Source organism: Drosophila tropicalis, unplaced genomic scaffold (genome assembly GCF_018151085.1).
Source record: "Drosophila tropicalis isolate 14030-0801.00 unplaced genomic scaffold, ASM1815108v1 contig_692, whole genome shotgun sequence".
NCBI lineage: Eukaryota > Metazoa > Arthropoda > Insecta > Diptera > Drosophilidae > Drosophila > Drosophila tropicalis.
This window is the reverse complement of record NW_027173174.1, coordinates 42,601-66,822: the sequence shown is the minus strand read 5'-3', so window position 1 is coordinate 66,822 and position 24,222 is coordinate 42,601. Positions and strand designations below refer to the sequence as shown.

Below are 24,222 nucleotides of genomic sequence, written 5' to 3'. Positions count from 1 at the left end.
GAGTAAGCCGGAAAAGTTGTGTCTCGAAGTGTGAGCAGTGCATACAGTAAAGTTGAAAAATAAAGAGAAATATTGTGAAGTGATCATTAATTTTATCAATAAGCTAATAAACTAACCAAATACAATAAAGCCGATAAAATTAAAGCCCAGTGTGGGCAAAGTGAATCTCTCGAACTTGGGGACTCATCCAGGTAAAGGCAAAAGTTCCACATCTTGAAGGCTCGACCGGGAAAGGCTGAAGTTTCCACATATATACATTAATTATTGTGTCGCGTCGTGTCGTCGCCACTTTCTGGCTGCTGCGCGCCTTTTAAATTCCTGTCCTTGTTCCTCCGCTTTGCCCAAATAGCGCCCCTGTTGCGATGCGGGCTTCCATCCTTTTCTAGTATAGTTCATCTGCTCTGGCCCCAAGTCCTTCTCCTTATGGGCTTGTTCTCTCGAATTTGTTTGCATGGTTGCTCTTCTATATGGCCGTGAGCAACTATTATGTGAGCAACATATTGATTTTAGTTTATTTGGTCGTTTACTTTATGTGAGCATCATATGGATTTTTGTTAATTTGGATTTAGTTAATTTACATCGTCGTCGAGCCGGGATCAATCAATCAAGTCATCGAGTCCTGATCAGCAAGCGAAGCAACAAATATCTTTTGGCCTTACGAGTAACCTTAAGAAAATTTGGCGACTATCAATCAACAAGTGCGAGCAAGTCATCGAGCTATAAGGCCTTACGAGTAACCTTATAGACTCTTTAAGACAACAACAAAATCTAAATACAATTACAACGAGTACACAGTCAATACGAGTATCAACCCGAGTCAGTGTAAAATTGCGTCTAAACTTTCAACCAAAAGTATGAAGCAGTTATATATGTATGAATTATTGTGTCATGATTTGTATAAACATTTAACCAAAAGAATCGCAGAAACATAGAAATTCCAACATACATTTATATATACATTAATTATTGTGTCGTGATTTCACTGGGGCACAAATTAAAATTTGTTGTGCCGAACCTCGCCCTAAAGATTGGAATTATCCTGAAGGACGAAAAAGGATCGTTACAACTGGTTGTAACGTTATGTATGTTTGTAAATATGTATGTACGTATAACTCGGAGTATGGATCGACACCCGCCTCTGCTTTAGGGAGCACCTGTCGTATGTAAACGAAAAGGCAGACGCGAGCGTCCGTGCCTTCTCAATGAGTCCAGGAAGCTGCTAATGATAATATGCAGGTCCATAATTTTATACGCGGCCTTAATCTGGGCACGCGCCAAGAGCAAAGGTTAAGCGCGTTGCGAATCTGCTACGGGTTTCGCACGGTATCAGACGAAGCGGAACTTGTGATCATCGGAGTGGTGCCTATCGACCTACAGGGGGAGGAGGCGTAAATTATATCAACTACAGAGCGTGGATCTATTGCCAGGCGCCGCGCGCGTTTGGACGCTAGAGACCCAAGCATCGACCTGTGGCAGGCTAAAAGGGATGCTTCGGATAAAGGCAGATGGACCCACAGATTAATACCAAACATAAAGAAGTAGAGAGAGAGGTAACATGGTACGGTAAATTTCTACCTGACCAAGTCCTTCGCAGCCATGGATGTTGTCCGGTCTGCCCCGTCAAAATAGTGGAAGACGTGCAACACATCCTGTTTGTGTGCAGACGCTTCGAGAAACCCAAGGATCCCTGCCTTCCAAGTTGCTAAAGCAGTGTCTCCCCCATTTTCTTCCTTTTTTCTGTTACCCACCTTTTTCCCTTATATGTATGTAGAATTCGAATATTCCTGGTTATTTAGTTCAATATTATTTAAGGATGTGATTTCCTTATTTAAACTTTATTATTTATTAACAATGTTTCTTTGTGTTAAGAATTCATATATTTATTAATTATTATAATGGCCTTAGTGACAAATTTGGGTGTGCGATGTGATCGAGGCGAGAGTACGATTTCGAGTGCTTTCCGATCAACGCTTCTGCTTTATTTTCGTGAGTGAGTCGACCAGATAGGTACGGCCGCTGCGTGTCGTTCTGTCTTGCTCACTCGGTACCAAACGATTGCCATGATTATGCCTGCCAGACACTTCATTTCCTACAATCGGCTGTCCTGACAAGTCATTCGACCCGAATGATCCTAGCCAAGGTTTCATGAACTCAGCCACTGTTGAGGTCTTACAAGGTCCTTCACCGTCGCCAACCTTCTCGACGTCGTATCGACCGTGCCTATTCACCTTCGTTACTTTATATGGTCCTAAGTATTTACCTCTCAACTTTAGACCTGTCCCATACTGCGTACGTTTAATCGCCACTAACTCGTTTAAATTGTATTTTCTTTCACATTTCCTGTTTTTGTCGAACGTTCTTTTCATTTCCTGCTGTATTTCATCGATATTCTTTCGAGCCTCCGCTCTAATCTCATCACGACCACAGTCTAATTCTTCTATTAACGAATCGGTTATCAGCTTTCTCATTTTGGGATCATCAGGATTACGCATCTCTATTCCTGTCAAAATCTTAAAAGGTGTAACTCTTGTACTTCTTGGAGCAGTATTATTAATAAATTGTTGCACACGACCTACATACTTGTACCAGTTTCCCTCATTCTCTTGACTTAACTTTGAAATCATTGGAACTATTATCTTATGCATCCTATCTACTTGGCCGTTGCCACGGGGTACACCTGTTGCTATCAGTAAATGCTGTATATCCTGTCTGTTACAATATTCCTTAAACGCATTGGACGTGAATGCTGCTCCCCTGTCAGAAATTATTTTCATCGGGTTACCAAAAATTATGGCCTGCCTTTCAAGAGAACTAAGTACTTCCTCGACTCCTGTTCCACGAGTCGGATACAACCATACAAACTTAGAGAACCCATCAACAATAACAAGTATATGATTGTAACGCTTTGTTGTGACCTCCATCGGGCCAACGTGATCAATGTGATATGTCATCAATGGCTGATCTCCTTTACTTATTGGCTTAATACTTCCATTTTCAACTATATAGCCCAAAAAATTTACTTTACTCTGCAGTATCTGACATTTCTCCCAGTTTATTCTCAACCTATTTTCCGCAGCTATCTTCAACACCCTTTTAAGTTTAATTAGACCATCATTCACGCTAACACTTGGTATAATTATATCGTCCATATACACCACTGCATCTCCATTCTTTACTGATTCTCTCATTACTGCCATTATAAATCTGGTAAAAACTGCTGGAGAGTTGGAAATTCCGAATGGTACGTACAGGAATTCATACTGACCATTCTGAGTTACGAATGCAGTGTACTTCTGAGATTTTTCCTCAACAGGAACATGGAAAAACCCGTTTGTTAGATCTAAAGTAGTGTAAACCAACGCACTTTGAAGTTTTTCTAATACGGTGTCCATCTGTGGCATAGGAAAATTATCTCGGACCACTTTCTCATTTAGCTTTCTGTAATCGCAGCACAGACGCTTTTTCCCATTTTTCTTTGTTACAAGTACAACAGGCGAAGCATATTCGGAAAAACTTGGCCTTATTATCTTCTCCTCTAACCATTCTTGTACTATACTATCAACGATTTTCTGATCAGACTCTGCTAGACGCCTTGGATGCTGATAAACTGGCAACTCATCCGTTAGTACAATCTTCATTTCTATAGGAGTGTTTGTATTTCTAATAGGTTTGTAACTATTAATCAACTTCTTGACTTCACTACCGATTTCTGCACTGATATGTGACAATTCACTCTTGATTTCCAATTTATTCTGTTCTGCACTGTGCATACACATACTTTCAAATTCCTCAAACAACTCAGCACAAGATTTATTCGCGTTACACAGTGATTCTTTTCTGTTGATGCTCACAAACTTTGTACCTTTCTTGGTAACAACCAAATCGACGTGATCTAATATGGTTCTACCCAAAATTGCCTCATATGCCATGTCTTCATCAGGAACGATATGAAACTCGACTTCCATCTCAATGCCATCTATCTTGACAGTTATGCTAAAACTACCGAAGGTCATCACCTGACTTCCACCAATGCCTGTAAGAGTCTTCGAATATCCAGTTAGTGACTTAATTCCGAGTTTAACAAACACGCTTTTACGTATGAGACTCAAATTTGCTCCTGTATCAATTAGACCGTTGAACTTAATCGATTTATAAGTTACTTCTTTCAACTCCAAACCCGAATCAGTAAATTTACCTGATGCTTTTATTAATTTATCATCTACAACATTGGTGCTTTCAACTTTGGTGGTATCTTTATCTTCACATTCAAACGAACGATGGCCTGTTTTGCCACATTTAAAACAAGTAAACGTTTTCTTGTTACAGTCTCTCATCATGTGTGAAGGATCACCACACTTAAAACATTTGCGATCACCTTTTGTTATCGAATTTTTCTCTCTATTATCTCTACCTTGCTTGTGCACAGATGAATCGAATGTTGTTTTCTTTGACGACTTTCTAGGATCATAGGATTTTAAGTAGGTCTCTATTTGAACTTTCAACGCATCCACTGTTCTCGCCTGATACAATAATGCCTTATTTGCTCTCATGTCTGGTATACCTTCTACGAAATACTCGATTAAACTTTCGTCATCCAAATCGATTGGCTTTGCGATTTCCATTAACGAATACAAAAACTCATACAAGTTCTCACCTCTCTTTAACTGTCGATTGCTCAGTCTTCTATGAACTTCTGCTGATGAAACCTTTACTCTAAATTCGTTTTTCAAAGCTACTTTCAGGGACTCCCAACTACAAATATCTCTCTTACTACGTATAAACGATAATGCAGCTCCCTTTAACAATTGTTTTGCATACACAAAAAGCTGTAACTGACTCCACTGTACGGTTAAAGCGCATTCTTCTAGCTCCCTAATCCATTGTACAACATCAATCGAACCTAAACCGCAAAACTCTGAAACGCTTCCCTCCACATCTTTTAGTGTGAACCATGACCTTTGCCCATCTGTGTTCGGGACTTCTCGAATTGTTCTAGCCGAGGCGAAATCTGCCTCCTGCCCGTCATTCTCAATTTCTATTAGATCGTAGTGAGCGAGTAGACGCGTTTGCAGCTCTGCTTTAAGGCCTGTAGTCTCTAGCCCTAACTCTCTCAATTTAGTGCGCAACTCCTCAATACGCAACGTTAGAATCTCACCTCGATCCATTTCACTCAATTACAGTTATATTGCTTAACAAGATTGGTATAGTAATATATAGGTAGTATTAATCAATCAAATTTGTTACGACTTAACAAGATTTACACACTATGTTAATGTAGGTCAAATTGTGTTAGGTTATGGTTTAATTCAGACGATTCTTAGAAATGTGCTCTCTGCAGCTCGCATCAATTTCGTCGATATTTTTGCCACCGGTCTGGTTTCGCTGTGCAAGCAAAGTAACTCACACTCAAGACAATAATTAAACAGCTCACCCAACTATAGTCGTCCTGCTCTATGGAGCCACTCAATATCTCTGTAGCAACTGTTCGGTTCGCTCTCTGTTGCCACTCACTCTGTTGTCGCTACTCACTCGGCTGTTTTCCACTCGTTCTCGTGATCTCTCTTTGTCTGCTTCCACACCAATTGTCTCAACTTCGTGTCTGCTGCCTTCTCGTTTGGTCTTGTCGGCGTCGTCTGCTTTTGTAACGGTTTCTGTTCTCCGCTTTCTGTTCTCCTTTGGTTTTCCGTTTCCACAGTGAACACTAGTTATCACCAACTTCGTGCTCTCTGTCTGCTCTCTCCGTCTGTCTGCTCTCTCCGTCTGTCTGCTTCCACAGTGACCACTAATTTTCATCAACTTCGTGTCCGCTGTCTGCTATCTCCGTCTGCCTGCTTCCACAGTGACCACTAATTATCATCAACTTCGTGTCCGCTGTCTGCTCTCTCCGTCTGTCTGCTTCCAGAGTGAACACTGGTTATCATCAACTTCGTGTCCGCTGTCTGCTCTCTCCGTCTGTCTGCTTCCACAGTGAACACTGGTTATCATCAACTTCGTGTCCGCTGTCTGCTCTCTCCGTCTGTCTGCTTCCACAGTGAACACTGGTTATCATCAACTTCGTGTCCGCTGTCTGCTCTCTCCGTCTGTCTGCTTCCACAGTGAACACTGGTTATCATCAACTTCGTGTCCGCTGTCTGCTCTCTCCGTCTGTCTGCTTCCACAGTGAACACTAATTTTCATCAATTTCGTGTCCGCTGTCTGCTTTCTCTTTTCCTCTCGAGTCACCACCCTTCTCGAGCTGCTCTCAACTTCAGCTGCCGACTTTTGCCGAAACGGCGCCAAAATTCTGGGTGACGCTCTTCTTGCGTCGTCCGACCGCTTACCGTCTCACCGTCCACTCGTCGCCTCTCGTACAGTCACGCCAACTTCCACCAGTTTTTGAACTTGTAGTGGTTGCGTCTTTTGTGGTTCGTTCGCCAACAACCTTGACTTTGCATATATATTACACGTTAATGCATGCAATTTTAACAATTTTTTGTTCATTTGCGAACTTTACACACACACACACACACGATTTTCACTAATTGTCTTGGGCCAGAAATCTCGGTTGAGCCCCCAGTTTGTAGAATTCGAATATTCCTGGTTATTTAGTTCAATATTATTTAAGGATGTGATTTCCTTATTTAAACTTTTTATTATTTATTAACAATGTTTCTTTGTGTTAAGAATACATATATGTATTTATTAATTATTATAATGGCCTTAGTGACAAATTTGGGTGTGCGATGTGATCGAGGCGAGAGTACGATTTCGAGTGCTTTCCGATCAACGCTTCTGCTTTATTTTCGTGAGTGAGTCGACCAGATAGGTACGGCCGCTGCGTGTCGTTCTGTCTTGCTCACTCGGTACCAAACGATTGCCATGATTATGCCTGCCTGATACTTCATTTCCTACATGTATTTATTTCTTTACCCTATATTTTGTTGTTAGACATTTAACGTCTTTTATCTCTGTTATATTTTGTTACTTAATAAATAAATAAATGAATGTAAAAAAACTCTTATGTAAACATTTATACTTAAATATGTTTATACATAAGCATACCTCTGACAGTATTTCTAGCAACGCAGCTATGGGTCTGAGCTATATTTAACAAATGTATCAGAATTAAGAATCATTGAATAAAGTAAACTCAAACTGGACAAAACGTTTATTCTACATGGCGACCGTGACATAAGTCACATATATATATGTTCGGTGATTCTTTAAAAGAATAAAAAAAAAACTTTAGGTAGGCAATCCGCACACCACACCGACGTTGGAGCATCATCGATTAATAAGCATTAAGAAGAACAAAAACAACAGTAGGTAAAGTGATGGGAAATAAATCTGGTGTGGCAAACAAATTAAAAGCCAGAAAGGCTGAAATTCTGAGGCTAACAAACCAAATACAATTACTTGGAATACCTCGGTAAAATTACCCGCCGAGGTAGATTTCATAAAAAGCCAATTGAGCGAAAGAAAAAATAAAGCCACAAACAGCATCTTATACTCTACAATACATACTTGTAGCCACTGCTACGGGACCCCATAATATAAGTCTGTGCAGCCAGTACCGGCAACTTGAACGCCACACGCAAAAATAGACAATTGACATTTACAATACATGAAAAAACAAACATTTAAAATCAAAACATTCAAAAACAAACAATAGTACAAAAAAAACTTTTTTAAATTTGAATGTCTGATAATAGATAAAATAAGTTTGATGACACATTTGAGGACCCCAATATGGGGTTAATAGATACCAAGACAGTGGACTCCACTGCTAATGTAATAAACAAAATAGAGTCATCAAATGTCGATTTAAAACCAACAATTGCACTTTTATTAATAATTGTAGTAATAATGAGCGCATATGTGTTATTCAAAGCATATAAATTACACAATAAATGTGTGACAATGCCAATGGGAATGCCGCCGTGTACAGACAAGTTTTTTAATGCACTCCGCAAAAATTGAGTTAAAAAAAAAAAGAACGCGTTTGCAAAAATTTGTGTAAAAAAAATATTGCATGAATTTAGCGATATCCAGTATAGGAAAGGAATAGGAAAATTTGACATTTACCAGTACAATAAAACACAACATCAGAACTAAACACGAAGACCCAATTTACAATCACCCATACAAATACCCACAAATCTTTGACAAAAAAGTCAATAAACAAATTAATGAAATGATAGGGTTAAGGAATCATTCGGAAATCGAAATCGCCATATTGTTCACCAATATGGATCGTACCCTAAAAAAAGGCCGCATCCAAGTAAAAAAAGATCCGCCTAGTAATCGACTATCGTAGTCTAAATGAGATTACTGTCAATGACAAGTTCCCAATACCAGTAATGGATGAAATATTATACAAATTTGGAAAATGTCAATATTTTACAACCATTGACCTTGCCAAGAGATTCCATCAAATCCAAATGTACCATAAATCAATCGAAAAAACTGCATTTTCAACTAAACATGGCCATTACGAGTACACACGAATGCCATTTGGGCTAAAAAATGCACCAGCAACATTCAAAAGATGTATGAACAATTTATTAGAAAATTTAATCTATAAAGATTGTTTAGTCTACTTTGACGATATTATTGTTTATTCTACCTCATTAGAAGAACATTTGGCATCACTAATAAAGGTCTTTGCTAAATTTCGCAATGCTAATCTAAAACTACAATTAGATAAATGCGAGTTCCTGAAAAAGCAAACATAATGTTTAGGTCACGTCATAACTACAGAAGGAATCAAACCAAACCCAGACGAAGTCAAAGCTATTCTAAAATTTCCAATCCCGAAAACCCCGAAAGAAATAAAATCATTCTTAGGCTTAACGACCCACATTATATTTCATCCTTCGAAAAATTAAAATGCCTCCTTATGAACGATCCCATACTTGCATATCCCGATTTTAAAAAATCATTTTTGCTAAACGTTGATGCTAGCAATATAGCTTTAGGTGCTTTCCTCTCACAAGTCTTTTTCCCTTTTTCTTATGGTAGTAGAACACTAAACCAACATGAACTTAATTATTCAGCCATAGAAAAGTAACTACTATCTATCGTATGGGCAACCAAATATTTTAGGCCATCTTCGTTAGACATTTTGAAATCCTAAGTGATCATAAATCCCTTGCCTGGTTGGACAATATCAAAGAACCTAACATGAATTACAGAGAGACAAAATAAAATACTTACTAGAAAAAGAGAATTATGTGGCAGACTACCTTTCAAGAGTAAAAATAGATGCAACTCATTTAGGTGAAGAAATAAGTAGTTCTAGAGCTACAGTACATAGTGCTCAAGAAAATAACGAAAACCTAATGGCCATTTCAGAAAAACCCCCGAATTTCTACAATCGACAAATAGAACTAAATAAATGCAACGAAAATAAAGTCAACGTTACTCACTATTTTCACAAAATGAAGATAAAAATATAATATGTAGAAATGACCAATCAGTTTGCTAAAGAAATTATTAAGGAATATTTATGCTCAAAAAATAACGCACTTTATATTCAAAACGACACAGATTTTCAAATACTTCAAGAAGCTTATCTTGAAATAATTAACCCAGACAGCCAAACAAAAACATTGAGAACCACTTACAAATTAAAAAACATTCCCATTTATGCAGAATTCAAAGAAATTGTTCTTAAAAACCATAAATCATTACTTTATCCAGGTATCACTAAAACTCAAAAGTTGTTTAAAGAGAAATACTATTATCCAGACTATCAAAAATTAATACAAAACTTTATTAATGAATCCCATATTTGCAATTTATCAAAATCAGAAAACCGAAATACCAAATTATCTTTTGAAACCAGCCCAGATATATTCAACGCTAGAGAAAAATACGTGATGTATTTCTATTTAATCGACAATCAACAATTTTTATCTTGTATAGATATTTATTCAACGTATGCGACTTTAATCGAAAGTTAAATGTCGAGATTGGCTTGAATCAAAAAGGGCAATCACAAAAATCCTTAACAATATGGGTAAACCCTTAGAAATCAAAGCAGATAAAGACTCATCTTTCATTTGCATAGCCCTTCAAAATTGGCTACAATCAGAAAACGTTAATGTAAGTATAACATCCAGCAAAAATGGTGTTTCGTGGAAAGATTCCACAGGACTGTAAACGAAAAGCTAAGAGTTATTGATGCAGAATATAGTATAGAAGACAAACAAACTAAAATTGTAACCATCCTTTACACATATAACCATAAAACCAAGCACAACAAATTGATAAATTTAATGAAAATAGGAACGATTTTGAAATACATACACAGTATAAACAAGCCCCTTTAGTTAGATCGAAAACGACAACATCCTTTAACAGGTGAAATTAACCAAGTTGACGACAAACATTATATTGAAACAAACCGAGGTAGACAAACAACACACTACATATCACTGGTAAACAAAATATTTTAATGTTCAACTTAGAGCATTTTACAGAATACATAGATGACATAGAGTTAGGAATGCAGTTGACAGGACTAGGAATATTTAATCCAAAACTTTTAAACCATATAGAAATATTTAACATAAATACATAAAAACTTTTAAACATAAAAACATCTACTTGGTTTAAATCATCCACTAATGAAATATTAATAATTTCGCATATACCTAGACAAATATCTAAAACATCGCTATTCAAAATTATATCCTATCCAGATGAAAATAATAACACTTTAACAGAAAATATTAATGAAACTTACTATATTCAAAATAACAAAATTTATGCAAAATCAACCAAAAAACAAGAAATAAATGACTGTATAGTTTGCATTATTACACAAAAACCAGCAGAATGCAAATACACAAAGACGTTCAAAAACAATTCAATTAGTTATGTAGAACCCAATATTATCGTAACTTGGAACTTGCCCAACACAAATTTTAAACAAAATTGTAACCAAAATAAAATATTCATTGAAGGAAATAATATAATAAAAATATACGACCGTGCTATGCAGTTAAATGAAATATCAATAGTAAATACATTACAAGATTATACCAAAAATATTTATGTAACAAACAATGTAACAAAACTAGAACCAATCTCATATATCCACGCTAAACAAATCATTTACATCAACGCTCTCGTGGAAGACTGACGTGTTTTTTTTAAGCTCCCGCATTTTAACTGATTTTATAATTTTTTTATTTTGTTTTATCGGCATCGCGATCGAAAATTATAATTATAATATTAAATCTAACTTGCACCATATCACTCGTTTGCGTTTTTGTGTGTTTGTGTTAATAATTTTTAACAACCTTAATTCTGTTAATACCTTTGTTGTTGTTTTTTTTTTTTTTTTCTTTTCTTTCTTTGTTTTCCACCTTTTTTTTCTTTCTTGTAAATCACAAGCACCGCTCATTTGTAGTTGTCTTGCAATTTCTGTGAGTTCTTGTTGCAGTGTTTTTGTTTTTGTGATTTCTAGCTCCCGCGCTCGCGCTCTTTAACTTTTTTCGTTTTCGTTTCACTCGTCGCCGTTATTTGCGCTCATACTGCAGTCTATTGTGTGTCTGTAATTTAGACTCTATAGTGCTCTCTTATTCTTTTAACCCTTGTGCACCCTCAATATTTCGCTTTCTTATTATTTCTGGACCTCAGAGTGAGTTATATATTTTAATACCAATACATATCTCATTTTTATTTGTTTGGTTACTAATTCATCCAATTAACTCATAATGCCTGTCTGTTCGGTTAAAAATTCTTTGCAGCCCGCCTCACCCCTGAATAGTTTTATTTACTGTTGGTTGTGTAAAACTACAGTACATGGTAAGTGCGCCGGCTTTACATGCAGGGTAAAGGATCTTTTAGATCTAAAAAGGGTCTCAAATGGGGATGTGAGTCATGCCGTATCGTGGAAGATGAAATGGAACTTTTCATGCGGCAAACAAAGGATAACCTGATGAGTCTGTCCGCCAATTTTCTTAAACTCTCGCAAGAGTTTAAAGCTGTCGAGTCACAGTTTAGTAGTTTAACGCTACTGACTGAGTCTCGAAAGCGTAAGAAGGCAGGAGAACAGACTTCTGATTGTCCTTGTGTTTGCCGGTCTCCACATCGATATCGGTTCCGACCCCCTCTCAACCAATGCCAACTCTAATTCCGCAGACGATGTCTGTAGTGTCCGTTTTGTCTGGGCAAGAATCTACACCGATGGATTATGCCGATAGGGATTCTAGTGATAGTAGTGCCGGAGTGCCACTTGTTGCAACTGATGCTACAATAAATGCGGTAGCTGATGCAATACCTGCAATGCCGAAACCATTGGTGGGAGTGCCACCTAAAAAACACATTTTTGTTTTGAGACTTCTCCCTGATGCAACATCGGATGATGTCATGGCCCACATTCGGGCTAAACTGAATGTCTCCAATATATCAATAGAAAAGTTCAAATTTTCATATTCTAGGGAAATTTCATCTTTTAAAATCAGTGTTCCAATTGAGTTCTTTGACTGTATCTGCAGTTCTAGCTTCTGGCCGAAAAGCTTAATTGTGAAGGAGTTTACATCCAGAAAAAGGAAGACACGGGGCCAAACAAGGATTCCTTCACCATCTATTCCTCTTTCTTCCTCATCTATTCCCACTCCTTCCTTATCTATTCCTTCTTCTACTCTATCAAAAAACTAACAACTTCCTTCTCTGTCGGTTATCAGAACGTCAGAGGCCTTAATACTAAACTTACTAAACTCTTTATAGATAGTCTGGCTTTTGATTTTGATCTAATTGCTTTTACTGAGACTTGGTTAAAACCTGACGTTTTTGACGCCACAGTTCTACCCTCTAAATTCAATATTTTTAGACGTGATCGTACTGATCGTAGGGGTGGTGGAGTTCTTATTGCTGTAGATTCCGCCCTATCATCGGGTCTGATAATAATACCTGTCTCAAGTACTATCGAATTTATATGCGTTAAGGTATCTTTTACTCGTTTTTCCATTTTTGTTACCTGTTCTTACATTCCGCCCCAATCGGAATAACCAACATATTTACTACACTTAGATTCCATTAAATTTATACTTGAACTACTTTCTGACAGAGACTTATTAATTGTCCTTGGGGACTTTAACCTGCCCACTATGACTTGGTCAACAGTTAATGGTAGCAAAACGTTGCTGCCCTCTGGGTGTCATGATTTTATTGATGGTCTGCTTGAGCTTTCGTTGGCCCAGCTGAATTCGATTTCTAATACGTCTGGCAGATTTCTGGATCTGATTTTTACTTCTGATCCTAGCTTTTGTGAAGTATCTAGAACTAGTCCAATGGTGTTACCAGAGGATAGTTATCATCCAACTTTAGAGTTATCTATTGAGTTTCCCAGCCGCGAGCCCATCTCCGAGTGTGATCCTATGGTACGCACCCGATGTTTTCGGAAGACTGACTTTGTCGCACTAAACAATGCCTTTCTTAATACCGATTGGACTAATTTATACACTTGTGAGGATATGAATTCCGCCATTTCTTTATTTTATACCACTGTTGACTCGATCTTTAACGACTGTGTACCCTTAGTGTCTCCTGTGGTGACGCAAAAATTACCATGGTTTACGCGGGAGCTGTCAAAACTGAAGAATCTTAAGTCTAGGTATTACAAAAAATATAAAGTCACGGGAATATCATCGGATCTGTCTCGTTACTTGGTTGCTAAATCGAATTTTATTGTTTCTAATTCTAAATGCTATAATAATTACTTACAACGTTGCAAATTGCAATTCTCCGAAAATCCTAAAAGAGTTCTACAGTTTCGTGAACTCAAAGCGAAATTCTATCTCCCTTCCATCGTTTGCAGTTTTTAATAATGATTCGGCCTCTTCTGATCAATCTATTTCTAATTTATTTGCTAACTTCTTCTCGACTACGTACATATCTACTAAGTACAACTCTAGTCAGATATATCCATATCCTATAACGAAATCCAACTGTATTCTCAATCCTATTATAACGCAAAGTTCGGTAGCTAAGGAACTAATGACGATTAAGCCGGTATACTCACCGTGCCCAGACGGTATTCCCGCTTGTGTCCTGAGGTTCTGTGCGGAGTCATTGTGCTCGCCTTTACTTAAGCTTTTTGAGTTGTCCGTTACACTGTCCGAGTTTCCAACTATATGGAAGGATTCGTTTATTTTACCTCTTCACAAATGTGGCAATAAATCTGACGTCACTAATTACAGAGGAATTTCTAAATTGTCAGCGATACCTAAACTGTTTGAGAAAAATTATGACGTCTCAAATACAGCATTTATGTAAATCTATTTTTTCGCCATACCAGCATGGGTTTGTCAAGAATAGGTCTACCACAACTAACCTTTTACAGTTTACATCTTTTGTAATCCAAGGTTTTAAGAAACAAAAGCAAACTGATGTTATATATACGGATTTCAGTAAGGCTTTCGATTCGGTAAACCATGCCTTACTATTACATAAGCTGAGTTTAGTTGGCTTTCCGGATGCTCTGCTTGCTTGGATTTCACAATATCTAAGCAATAGGAGGCAGAGGGTTCTTTTTAGGTCCTCTCTTTCTAAGATCATTTGTGTTGAATCAGGAGTCCCACAGGGCAGTCACCTTGGCCCATTGTTATTTACCATTTTTATTAATGATCTCCCCACCGTTCTTTTAAATTCCAGAGTTCTTATGTATGCCGATGATGTAAAAATAGCTAATCGCATCGTAGACTCTCTCTCATGTCATACCTTGCAAGCTGACCTGAATGCTTTTCAGGGGTGGTGTAGGACTAACTTGTTATCTCTAAACTGTTCTAAGTGCAAAGTTATGTCTTTTTATCGAGGTTCTCCCCAATTAACGAGTTACTTTTTAAACAATTTCCCTTTAGAAAAAATTAATAATACTTCCTTGGTTGTAAAAGATTTAGGGATCTTAATCGACCACAAACTTAGTTTTAATCAGCATATATCGACTACTGTTAGTAGAGCTAAACGTGTTCTTGGCTTTATAAAGCGCTGGTCGAAGGAGTTCAAGGATCCATATACTACCAAAATACTTTTTACTTCTTTAGTCCGTCCCATATTAGAATATGGATCTATTGTTTGGTCTCCTCAATATGAGTTTTATCAAAACAAATTATAATCTGTACAAAAACAGTTTTTACTCTTTGCCTTTCGTGATTTGCGCTGGGATCCAACTGTACAACTTCCATCTTATTCTAGTCGACTTCAGTTAATTAACCTTCCTTCTTTAACTATGCTTGGAAACAGCGGATGTTTACTGCAACCGAGACTAAACAAAAATCCTATAAACAAATGTCCCCAAATATTTTTCAAGCGTGAGAACGCTTAGTAAGCAAAAATCAATAAGCCAATCATAATCCAGATCCCATGTCAGCAGATCAAAAGCTCCCAATACTAATATCACAAGCTTTTAAAGCGAACTTTAATCATATCTGTATGTATAATTATAAGTTATTTCTTAAGACGCTTTGTTTTAATAAATATCGTTTTTGAGTCCACCAATCAAAATTTTATTTAATCAATGAAAGAATTGGATTTATAACTATATTTATGTACCGGTTTTTTTAAGGCTTTCTTGTCAATCGTGTTATTTTTGACTTGTACATTTTTTGCATTTTCTTTGTAATAAATGTGACCCCCTTATCTTTAGTGACAATATGATTTGAAAAGCGAGGAGTCAATTTATTTCTTCTATTTTCTTTTCTGAATACTGTCTCGTTAGTTTCCACTTCTGGTGGATCCTTCCTTTCTTTATTTAGTTTTAAAGTTCGTTTTTTTGTTTTAATCAGATATTTGTTGAGCAACCTTGGTATATATTTTTCTCTGATAAAGGTCTTGTAAATAATCAGAAAACCGAAATACCAAATTATCTTTTGAAACCAGCCCAGATATATTCAACGCTAGAGAAAAATACGTGATGTATTTCTATTTAATCGACAATCAACAATTTTTATCTTGTATAGATATTTATTCAACGTATGCGACTTTAATCGAAAGTTAAATGTCGAGATTGGCTTGAATCAAAAAGGGCAATCACAAAAATCCTTAACAATATGGGTAAACCCTTAGAAATCAAAGCAGATAAAGACTCATCTTTTATTTGCATAGCCCTTCAAAATTGGCTACAATCAGAAAACGTTAATGTAAGTATAACATCCAGCAAAAATGGTGTTTCGTGGAAAGATTCCACAGGACTGTAAACGAAAAGCTAAGAGTTATTGATGCAGAATATAGTATAGAAGACAAACAAACTAAAAATTGTAACCATCCTTTACACATATAACCATAAAACCAAGCACAACAAATTGATAAATTTAATGAAAATAGGAACGATTTTGAAATACATACACAGTATAAACAAGCCCCTTTAGTTAGATCGAAAACGACAACATCCTTTAACAGGTGAAATTAACCAAGTTGACGACAAACATTATATTGAAACAAACCGAGGTAGACAAACAACACACTACATATCACTGGTAAACAAAATATTTTAATGTTCAACTTAGAGCATTTTACAGAATACATAGATGACATAGAGTTAGGAATGCAGTTGACAGGACTAGGAATATTTAATCCAAAACTTTTAAACCATATAGAAATATTTAACATAAATACATAAAAACTTTTAAACATAAAAACATCTACTTGGTTTAAATCATCCACTAATGAAATATTAATAATTTCGCATATACCTAGACAAATATCTAAAACATCGCTATTCAAAATTATATCCTATCCAGATGAAAATAATAACACTTTAACAGAAAATATTAATGAAACTTACTATATTCAAAATAACAAAATTTATGCAAAATCAACCAAAAAACAAGAAATAAATGACTGTATAGTTTGCATTATTACACAAAATCCAGCAGAATGCAAATACACAAAGACGTTCAAAAACAATTCAATTAGTTATGTAGAACCCAATATTATCGTAACTTGGAACTTGCCCAACACAAATTTTAAACAAAATTGTAACCAAAATAAAATATTCATTGAAGGAAATAATATAATAAAAATATACGACCGTGCTATGCAGTTAAATGAAATATCAATAGTAAATACATTACAAGATTATACCAAAAATATTTATGTAACAAACAATGTAACAAAACTAGAACCAATCTCATATATCCACGCTAAACAAATCATTTACATCAACGCTCTCGTGGAAGACTGACGTGTTTTTTTTAAGCTCCCGCATTTTAACTGATTTTATAATTTTTTTATTTTGTTTTATCGGCATCGCGATCGAAAATTATAATTATAATATTTAATCTAACTTGCACCATATCACTCGTTTGCGTTTTTGTGTGTTTGTGTTAATAATTTTTAACAACCTTAATTCTGTTAATACCTTTGTTGGTTTTTTTTTTTTTTTCTCTCTTTCTTTGTTTTCCACCTTTTTTTCTTTCTTGTAAATCACAAGCACCGCTCATTTGTAGTTGTCTTGCAATTTCTGTGAGTTCTTGTTGCAGTGTTTTTGTTTTTGTGATTTCTAGCTCCCGCGCTCGCGCTCTTTAACTTTTTTCGTTTTCGTTTCACTCGTCGCCGTTATTTGCGCTCATACTGCAGTCTGTTGTGTGTCTGTAATTTAGACTCTATAGTGCTCTCTTATTCTTTTAACCCTTGTGCACCCTCAATATTTCGCTTTCTTATTATTTCTGGACCTCAGAGTGAGTTATATATTTTAATACCAATACATATCTCATTTTTATTTGTTTGGTTACTAATTCATCCAATTAACTCATAATGCCTGTCTGTTCGGTTAAAAATTCTTTGCAGCCCGCCTCACCCCTGAATAGTTTTATTTACTGTTGGTTGTGTAAAACTACAGTACATGTTAAGTGCGCCGGCTTTACATGCAGGGTAAAGGATCTTTTAGATCTAAAAAAGGGTCTCAAATGGGGATGTGAGTCATGCCGTATCGTGGAAGATGAAATGGAACTTTTCATGCGGCAAACAAAGGATAACCTGATGAGTCTGTCCGCCAATTTTCTTAAACTCTCGCAAGAGTTTAAAGCTGTCGAGTCACAGTTTAGTAGTTTAACGCTACTGACTGAGTCTCGAAAGCGTAAGAAGGCAGGAGAACAGACTTCTGATTTGTCCTTGTGTTTGCCGGTCTCCACATCGATATCGGTTCCGACCCCCTCTCAACCAATGCCAACTCTAATTCCGCAGACGATGTCTGTAGTGTCCGTTTTGTCTGGGCAAGAATCTACACCGATGGATTATGCCGATAGGGATTCTAGTGATAGTAGTGCCGGAGTGCCACTTGTTGCAACTGATACTACAATAAATGCGTTAGCTGATGTAATACCTGCAATGCCGAAACCATTGGTGGGAGTGCCACCTAAAAAACACATTTTTGTTTCGAGACTTCTCCCTGATGCAACATCGGATGATGTCATGGCCCACATTCGGGCTAAACTGAATGTCTCCAATATATCAATAGAAAAGTTCAAATTTTCATATTCTAGGGAAATTTCATCTTTTAAAATCAGTGTTCCAATTGAGTTCTTTGACTGTATCTGCAGTTCTAGCTTCTGGCCGAAAAGCTTAATTGTGAAGGAGTTTACATCCAGAAAAAGGAAGACACGGGGCCAAACAAGGATTCCTTCACCATCTATTCCTCTTTCTTCCTCATCTATTCCCACTCCTTCCTTATCTATTCCTTCTTCTACTCTATCAAAAAACTAACAACTTCCTTCTCTGTCGGTTATCAGAACGTCAGAGGCCTTAATACTAAACTTACTAAACTCTTTATAGATAGTCTGGCTTTTGATTTTGACCTAATTGCTTTTACTGAGACTTGGTTAAAACCTGACGTTTTTGACGCCACAGTTCTACCCTCTGAATTCAATATTTTTAGACGTGATCGTACTGATCGTAGGGTTGGTGGAGTTCTTATTGCTGTAGATTCCGCCCTATCATCGGGTCTGATAATAATACCTGTTGCTCGTTCGACTAGTTAATCTAGCTCCGCCAGTGCCTTTGAAATAAATTTAATCCATTTAATCCTCAAGTTAGGTCAGCGTAAGCTTTTAATTCTGCAAGTAATTTCAGGTTATTTTACAAATTTCTTATAACTAATAATTATACAATCTCATTCCACTTACTCTAGTCTTGGCCTCTTGGCTACGAAAAAACAACTGAACACGCGGTTCTTATGTATGTACTTAGATCAATGCAGCTGCGTATTTTCGCGCTTATGTGTCTACTTATGTATAATAAAGTACCGCAAGAGTAGAATGAGAGAGAGAGAGTTTTAAAGTTTTTAAAGAGCGTCATTCTGTTTGTTCGGACAGAGTTCCGTTTTGTGTTACAGTGGTACGAAGTTTATTCGCAGGCCCGAATTTCGGCAACATTCCCCTCCCAGCAAGCGAGCCACTGGAGCTTGCTTCATTTTTCCCGACATCGAGGACTGCTAATTTTACTGCTGGTCTGGAGAGGACACCTAGTTGTGTCTGTACCTTCGCCTGCCGGACTTGACCATCTTCTGCGGTGGTCACTTCGACCACTCGACCCTTTGTCCAGGTATTACGACGCTGATTTTCGTCCACTATAAGTACAATATCGCCTACACCAATTGGCTTTACTTTTTTATGCCACTTGGACCTTCGTGTTATGTTTGGTAGCATCTCTTTGACCCAGCGTTTCCAAAATAGGTTGGCGAACATCTCACTCTGGCGGAGCGACCATTTATAGTCGATTTGTTCCGGATCGCAAATCGGTTTTTCTCCATTTGATGAGCCAAGCAACAGGTGATTTGGCGTAAGAGCTTCTTGGTCTTCGTCGTCCAGGGACACGTATGTCAGGGGCCTGGAGTTGACCGTCATTTCCACCTCTGCCATTGCGGTAAGAAGACTTTCATCTGAGAATTTTTGATTTGGTGTTATACGGTATAACACGGTTTTAACGGAACGCACTAAGCGCTCCCAGGCTCCTCCCATGTGAGGAGCTGACGGTGGGTTGAAGTACCACGATATTTCCTGCTGCGACAATTCTCGGTGCATTTTTGCATCTTCCAGTTCAAGTTTGTCTCTAAGAAAGGCATCGGTCCCTCGAAAATTAGTCCCGTTATCGCTATATATTTCCTTTGGTATGCCTCGGCGCGATATATGGCGTCTTAAGCCCATTAGGCATGAGTTTGTGGTTAGACTATGCACGATCTCAATGCTTATTGCTCGCATTGTGAGGCAGGTTATCAGCATGCCCCACCTTTTCAATGACTTTCTTCCATCGATAACTGTTAGTGGCCCAAAATAATCAACTCCTACATACGTAAACGCTGGCTTGAATGCACCCAGTCTAGCTCTCGGTAGGGGCGCCATTAAGGGTGCCATGGGTCGAGCACTACTCAGCTTACATTGTTGGCAATTTCGACGAATCCCTTTTAAGGAGAGGTCTTAGTTTTGGAATAAAATATTTTTGCCTCACCTCATTTACTGTTGTCTCATGATTCATGTGATAATATTTTTCATGGTAGTGCCGGACTATCAGCTTTGTAACCCAGTGTTGGGTGGGTAGAGCGATTCGTCCTTCAGGGATGCCAGCGAAGCGACTGGCTCTATCGCGTACACACAATACCCCATGGTCATTTAGAAAGAGTTGTAACCTCCATAGTGGACTGCTCCGGCAAACGTGGTGGCCGTTTTCGATGGCTGTGTACTCTTCGTTGTAACATTCTTGTTGTATGTTCCGGTAAAGAAACATTCTGGCTTCATTAATTTGGGATGCCGGTCGGTTTGTATTCTCATTTGATATACGTATTTTCTTGATCAATTTCCTCTTATAGGCAAGCCAACATGCAATTGCCCGTGTCAATCGATTCCATTTTGAAAAGTACTCGTAATTGATTCTTACTGATTCCCTTCGCATGTGAAGGAAACGAGGACGCAGTTCCTCAGTGGCTGTCCTTTCATTGGTAGTTTCCGTCGGCCAATCAGCCGGCGGTAGTTTTAGGAATTTGGGTCCTTCGAACCATTGTGTATATGTTTCAAGCCTATGTTGTCGTTTGGTGGCGATGTCCGCAACATTTAGTTTGCTTGGTACCCATCTCCAGTTTCTGGCATCTGTGAGCTCACATATCTCGGCTATCCTAAACATTACATATTGTTGATATCGTCGTGGATCTCCAATGAGCCACGCTAGAACCGTTTTCGAGTCGGTCCATAAGTAACATTCCTCAAAGTCGATTTCATGTTGTGCTATTATATTTTTCATCAGTCGCGCTCCAGTTACTGCTGCCTGTAGCTCCAAGCGGGGTATCGAAAGCGGCTGCAACGGAGCTACCTTGGATTTGGATGAAACGAGACTCAAAAGTATTTGGTTATTTTGTTCGATACGGAAATACGCAACGGCAGAGTAGGCGTCTTCTCCCGCATCCACGAATACGTGAATTTGAACTCGGCAGTCTTTTGCATGCCAATTTTTAAAATAGCATCTCGGAATTCGCACGTTCTCTATCAAGGGTAAGAAGGACAGCCATGATTGCCACATATCCTGCAGATTGGGTGGTATTTCCTCATCCCAGTCAATCTTCGATCGCCAAACTTGTTGAAGCAGTATTTTGAGATACATCATTATACAGGATACAAAACCCATGGGGTCAAAAACTGACATCAAAACTTGTAAAATTTCCCTTTTGGTTGGTGCGACTTTTGTCGCTATTATGTTGCGCTTCAGGCGTACAAACTTTAGTGCATAGGTGAAGGCATCTTGATGTGGGCTCCATCGCATGCCCAATATTTTCTCATAAGAGTGTATCTCTTCACTGTTAAAGAACTGTTTTTCGGCGTAGGTTGTTGTGTCGCAAAGTGCAGCGAGTACCCGTTTGGAGTTCGAACACCACTTGCGCATATGGAAGCCCCCGCGTGCGTGGACTTCTCTAACTTCCTTCGCTAATGTAATGGCTTCTTCTTCTGAATGGCATGAATCGATGTAGTCGTCTACATAGTGACTTGACTGAATAGCTTTAGCTGCCGCAGGAAACTCGACCGCGTGTTTCTTAGCGTTCAAGTCGCGCACATAGTGCGCTATACAGGGTGAGCACGTGGCTCCAAATGTCAACACATTTAATTGGAAAGTTTCTACGACTCCGGTTGTCTGATTTTGCCATAGGAATCGTTGTGCTTTAGCGTCTTCTTCTCGTACTGCTATTCGATGGAACATTTCGGCGATGTCACCGCTAACGCCGATTGCTCTCATCCTAAAGTTGTACATAATCTGCAGCAAGGGCACGAGCAAATCGGGCCCCTTTAGAAGGAAGTCATTTAGGGCTACTCCTGATGATTGAGCTGCCGCGTCCCACACCAATCTGACCCTGTCAGGTTTATGTGGATTTCGTACAGTAAAAATCGGTAAGTACCATGCGTTTTCGGGTTTCTCCCTGATTTCTTCCTCTGGCAACTTTCTGGCATAGCCTTTGGCTATCAAGTTTTGTATTTGATTATGTAGCTCATTCGCAAAAGGAGGGTCTGCTGCCATTTTCTTTTGCATGCATAAGAGTCGTCGTTTTGCTACCGGCAGGCTATTTGAAAATACACGGGGGCCATCTTTCCAAAGCAATCCCGTGGTGTACGTGCGCGAGCTGTAACTAACAGTGTCCTCCAGAATCTGTAGAGATCGCTCTTCATCAGGGGACTTGGTAAATATCGGCGGTGATTTTTCCTCCGTTAGCAAATGTTTTTTAACCATCTCATGCAAATCCAGATCGCATTGACAGCGATGCAGGTGAAGTCCTCCCCCCAGATCGTCCCGATCCGCCATATATAGTCCATCCTAGTCTCGTTTTTGCAGCTATTGGTTGCTGCCATTTTCCTTCGCGCACCTTTAGCGAAGCTATGAGATTCGGATTATTACTGCCGATTATCATTTGAGGCATTGCGTTAATGAAGCTCGGGATTGGCAGGTTTTTTAAATGCGGATATCTCTGTTTTATCCTATCTGCTATCATCGTCTCGGCTGAAAGACCAATGGATTTAACCGTACAGACTTCATTTACTTTAAACAATTTATTGCCCAGTCCTTGTTTTGAGATTTTCAAGCTTGGATTCCGGCTCCTGCCGACTAACATCGCCGGTCCATCTAATACATAGTGGATTGGCGAAACCTTTCGCTTCGAGCGCATCGGCCAATTTTTCTTCTACAAGTGTTAGAGTCGATCCGTCATCCATAAATGCGTAGATATCGACGGATTTCGAATTGGAGTGCAAAGTGACTGGAACGATTCGAACAAAGCATTCTGGCTGGTTGGTTAGTGACCCACGATGATTGTGCAGCAGGATCCCTTGTGGTTTTTGAGGCACTGAGCACATAGGTGATGGTTATTTATCGCGGTCCACCTGGCTTCGACTGACATCCGCAACAACTTTTCGCAAGACACTGGTTTGTGGTGTCCTTTGCATATCGCATGTGTTTTTAGGGCTATCTGTAGGCGCTGCGGTATGTGTATGCATCACTCCTCTGTTCATTCTCTTCTTGTCGCTTTCTAGTAATATGTTGGGCGTAGATACGCGACTCGCCGCTTCCGCCAATTCAAACAATTAATCCGCTAGGTGCTGTATGTTCGGGTAGGGTATGGATTTTGAATGTAGAGCCCAGTTAAGCATCATATCAGGTCCCGTCTTCTCGATAAGCTCTTGTAATAACGTAGGGTTGTTCAGGTGCGCATCTAGCTTGCTTGCCCTAATGGTAGCGCACATATTTTTCACCGCAAATGCAAACTCGATCAGCGGTTCTAGCTTGCCCTTTGGAGGAGGCAAATTTCGCACATTCTCCATCAACAGTTTTATTATGTGTTCCGGGCGTCCAAAGTACATTCTCAAAGTACTTATAACGCTCGGCAGCATTTCTGGGAACAGTAGGCTGTCTCGCACGGCTTCAAGGGCCCTACCTTTCAGACATCTCTGCAGACGCATAGCGTTCTCCTCGTTGCTGTATCCACCGATCCGGGTGCTAGTTTCATAGGTGCTTATGAAAAGTGGCCATTCTCTTGGATCTCACTGGATCTTTGAAAACTGGTAATTCCCTCGGCATTGATTGTCGAGCAGCTACTTGTTGTGGTGTTATGCCGTTGGTTTTGCACGGCATGCTCTGCGCTCTGGTACTCGTCGCCTGTGGAGTATTGGTTGCACTATCATTCGTCATCATTATGTATCGATGTATTCCAGCAGCATGTTGTGGATGATCCTTCGCTTCTCCGTTTGACTGTACTCTCGGGTTGAG

The 24,222-nt window shown here is 38.5% G+C and overlaps 2 protein-coding genes across 2 annotated transcripts; both read right to left on the bottom strand.

Annotated features, from left to right (window-relative positions):
- Window positions 1-1,326: 1,326 nt before the first annotated feature.
- Window positions 1,327-20,009, bottom strand: LOC137578740 (uncharacterized). The gene is made up of 2 exons (XM_068292294.1): window positions 19,467-20,009; window positions 1,327-1,371 (listed from the first exon to the last, which is right to left on the bottom strand). Exons 1-2 carry the CDS (start codon window positions 20,007-20,009, stop codon window positions 1,327-1,329), a joined length of 588 nt encoding a protein of 195 aa, XP_068148395.1.
- A 585-nt stretch (window positions 20,010-20,594) lies between these two features.
- Window positions 20,595-22,764, bottom strand: LOC137578739 (uncharacterized). The gene is made up of 2 exons (XM_068292293.1): window positions 20,860-22,764; window positions 20,595-20,666 (listed from the first exon to the last, which is right to left on the bottom strand). The coding sequence occupies exons 1-2, from the start codon at window positions 22,762-22,764 to the stop codon at window positions 20,595-20,597; spliced, it is 1,977 nt and encodes a 658-aa protein (XP_068148394.1).
- Between the last annotated feature and the right edge of the window lie 1,458 nt (window positions 22,765-24,222).

What these genes read in the sequence shown, in the direction of transcription:
- LOC137578740 (XM_068292294.1), bottom strand. Translation starts at nt 20,009, where the DNA reads ATGCACCGAGAATTGTCGCAGCAGGAAATATCGTGGTACTTCAACCCA. An exon ending in GTCAAGTCCGGCAGGCGAAG is followed by an intron (nt 1,372 to 19,466) that starts GTACAGACACAA and finishes CTCCCCCTGTAG; the next exon opens with GTCGATAGGCACCACTCCGA.
- LOC137578739 (XM_068292293.1), bottom strand. Translation starts at nt 22,764, where the DNA reads ATGGCGGATCGGGACGATCTGGGGGGAGGACTTCACCTGCATCGCTGT. An exon ending in TTCACATGCGAAGGGAATCA is followed by an intron (nt 20,667 to 20,859) that starts GTAAGAATCAAT and finishes GTTACAACGAAG; the next exon opens with AGTACACAGCCATCGAAAAC.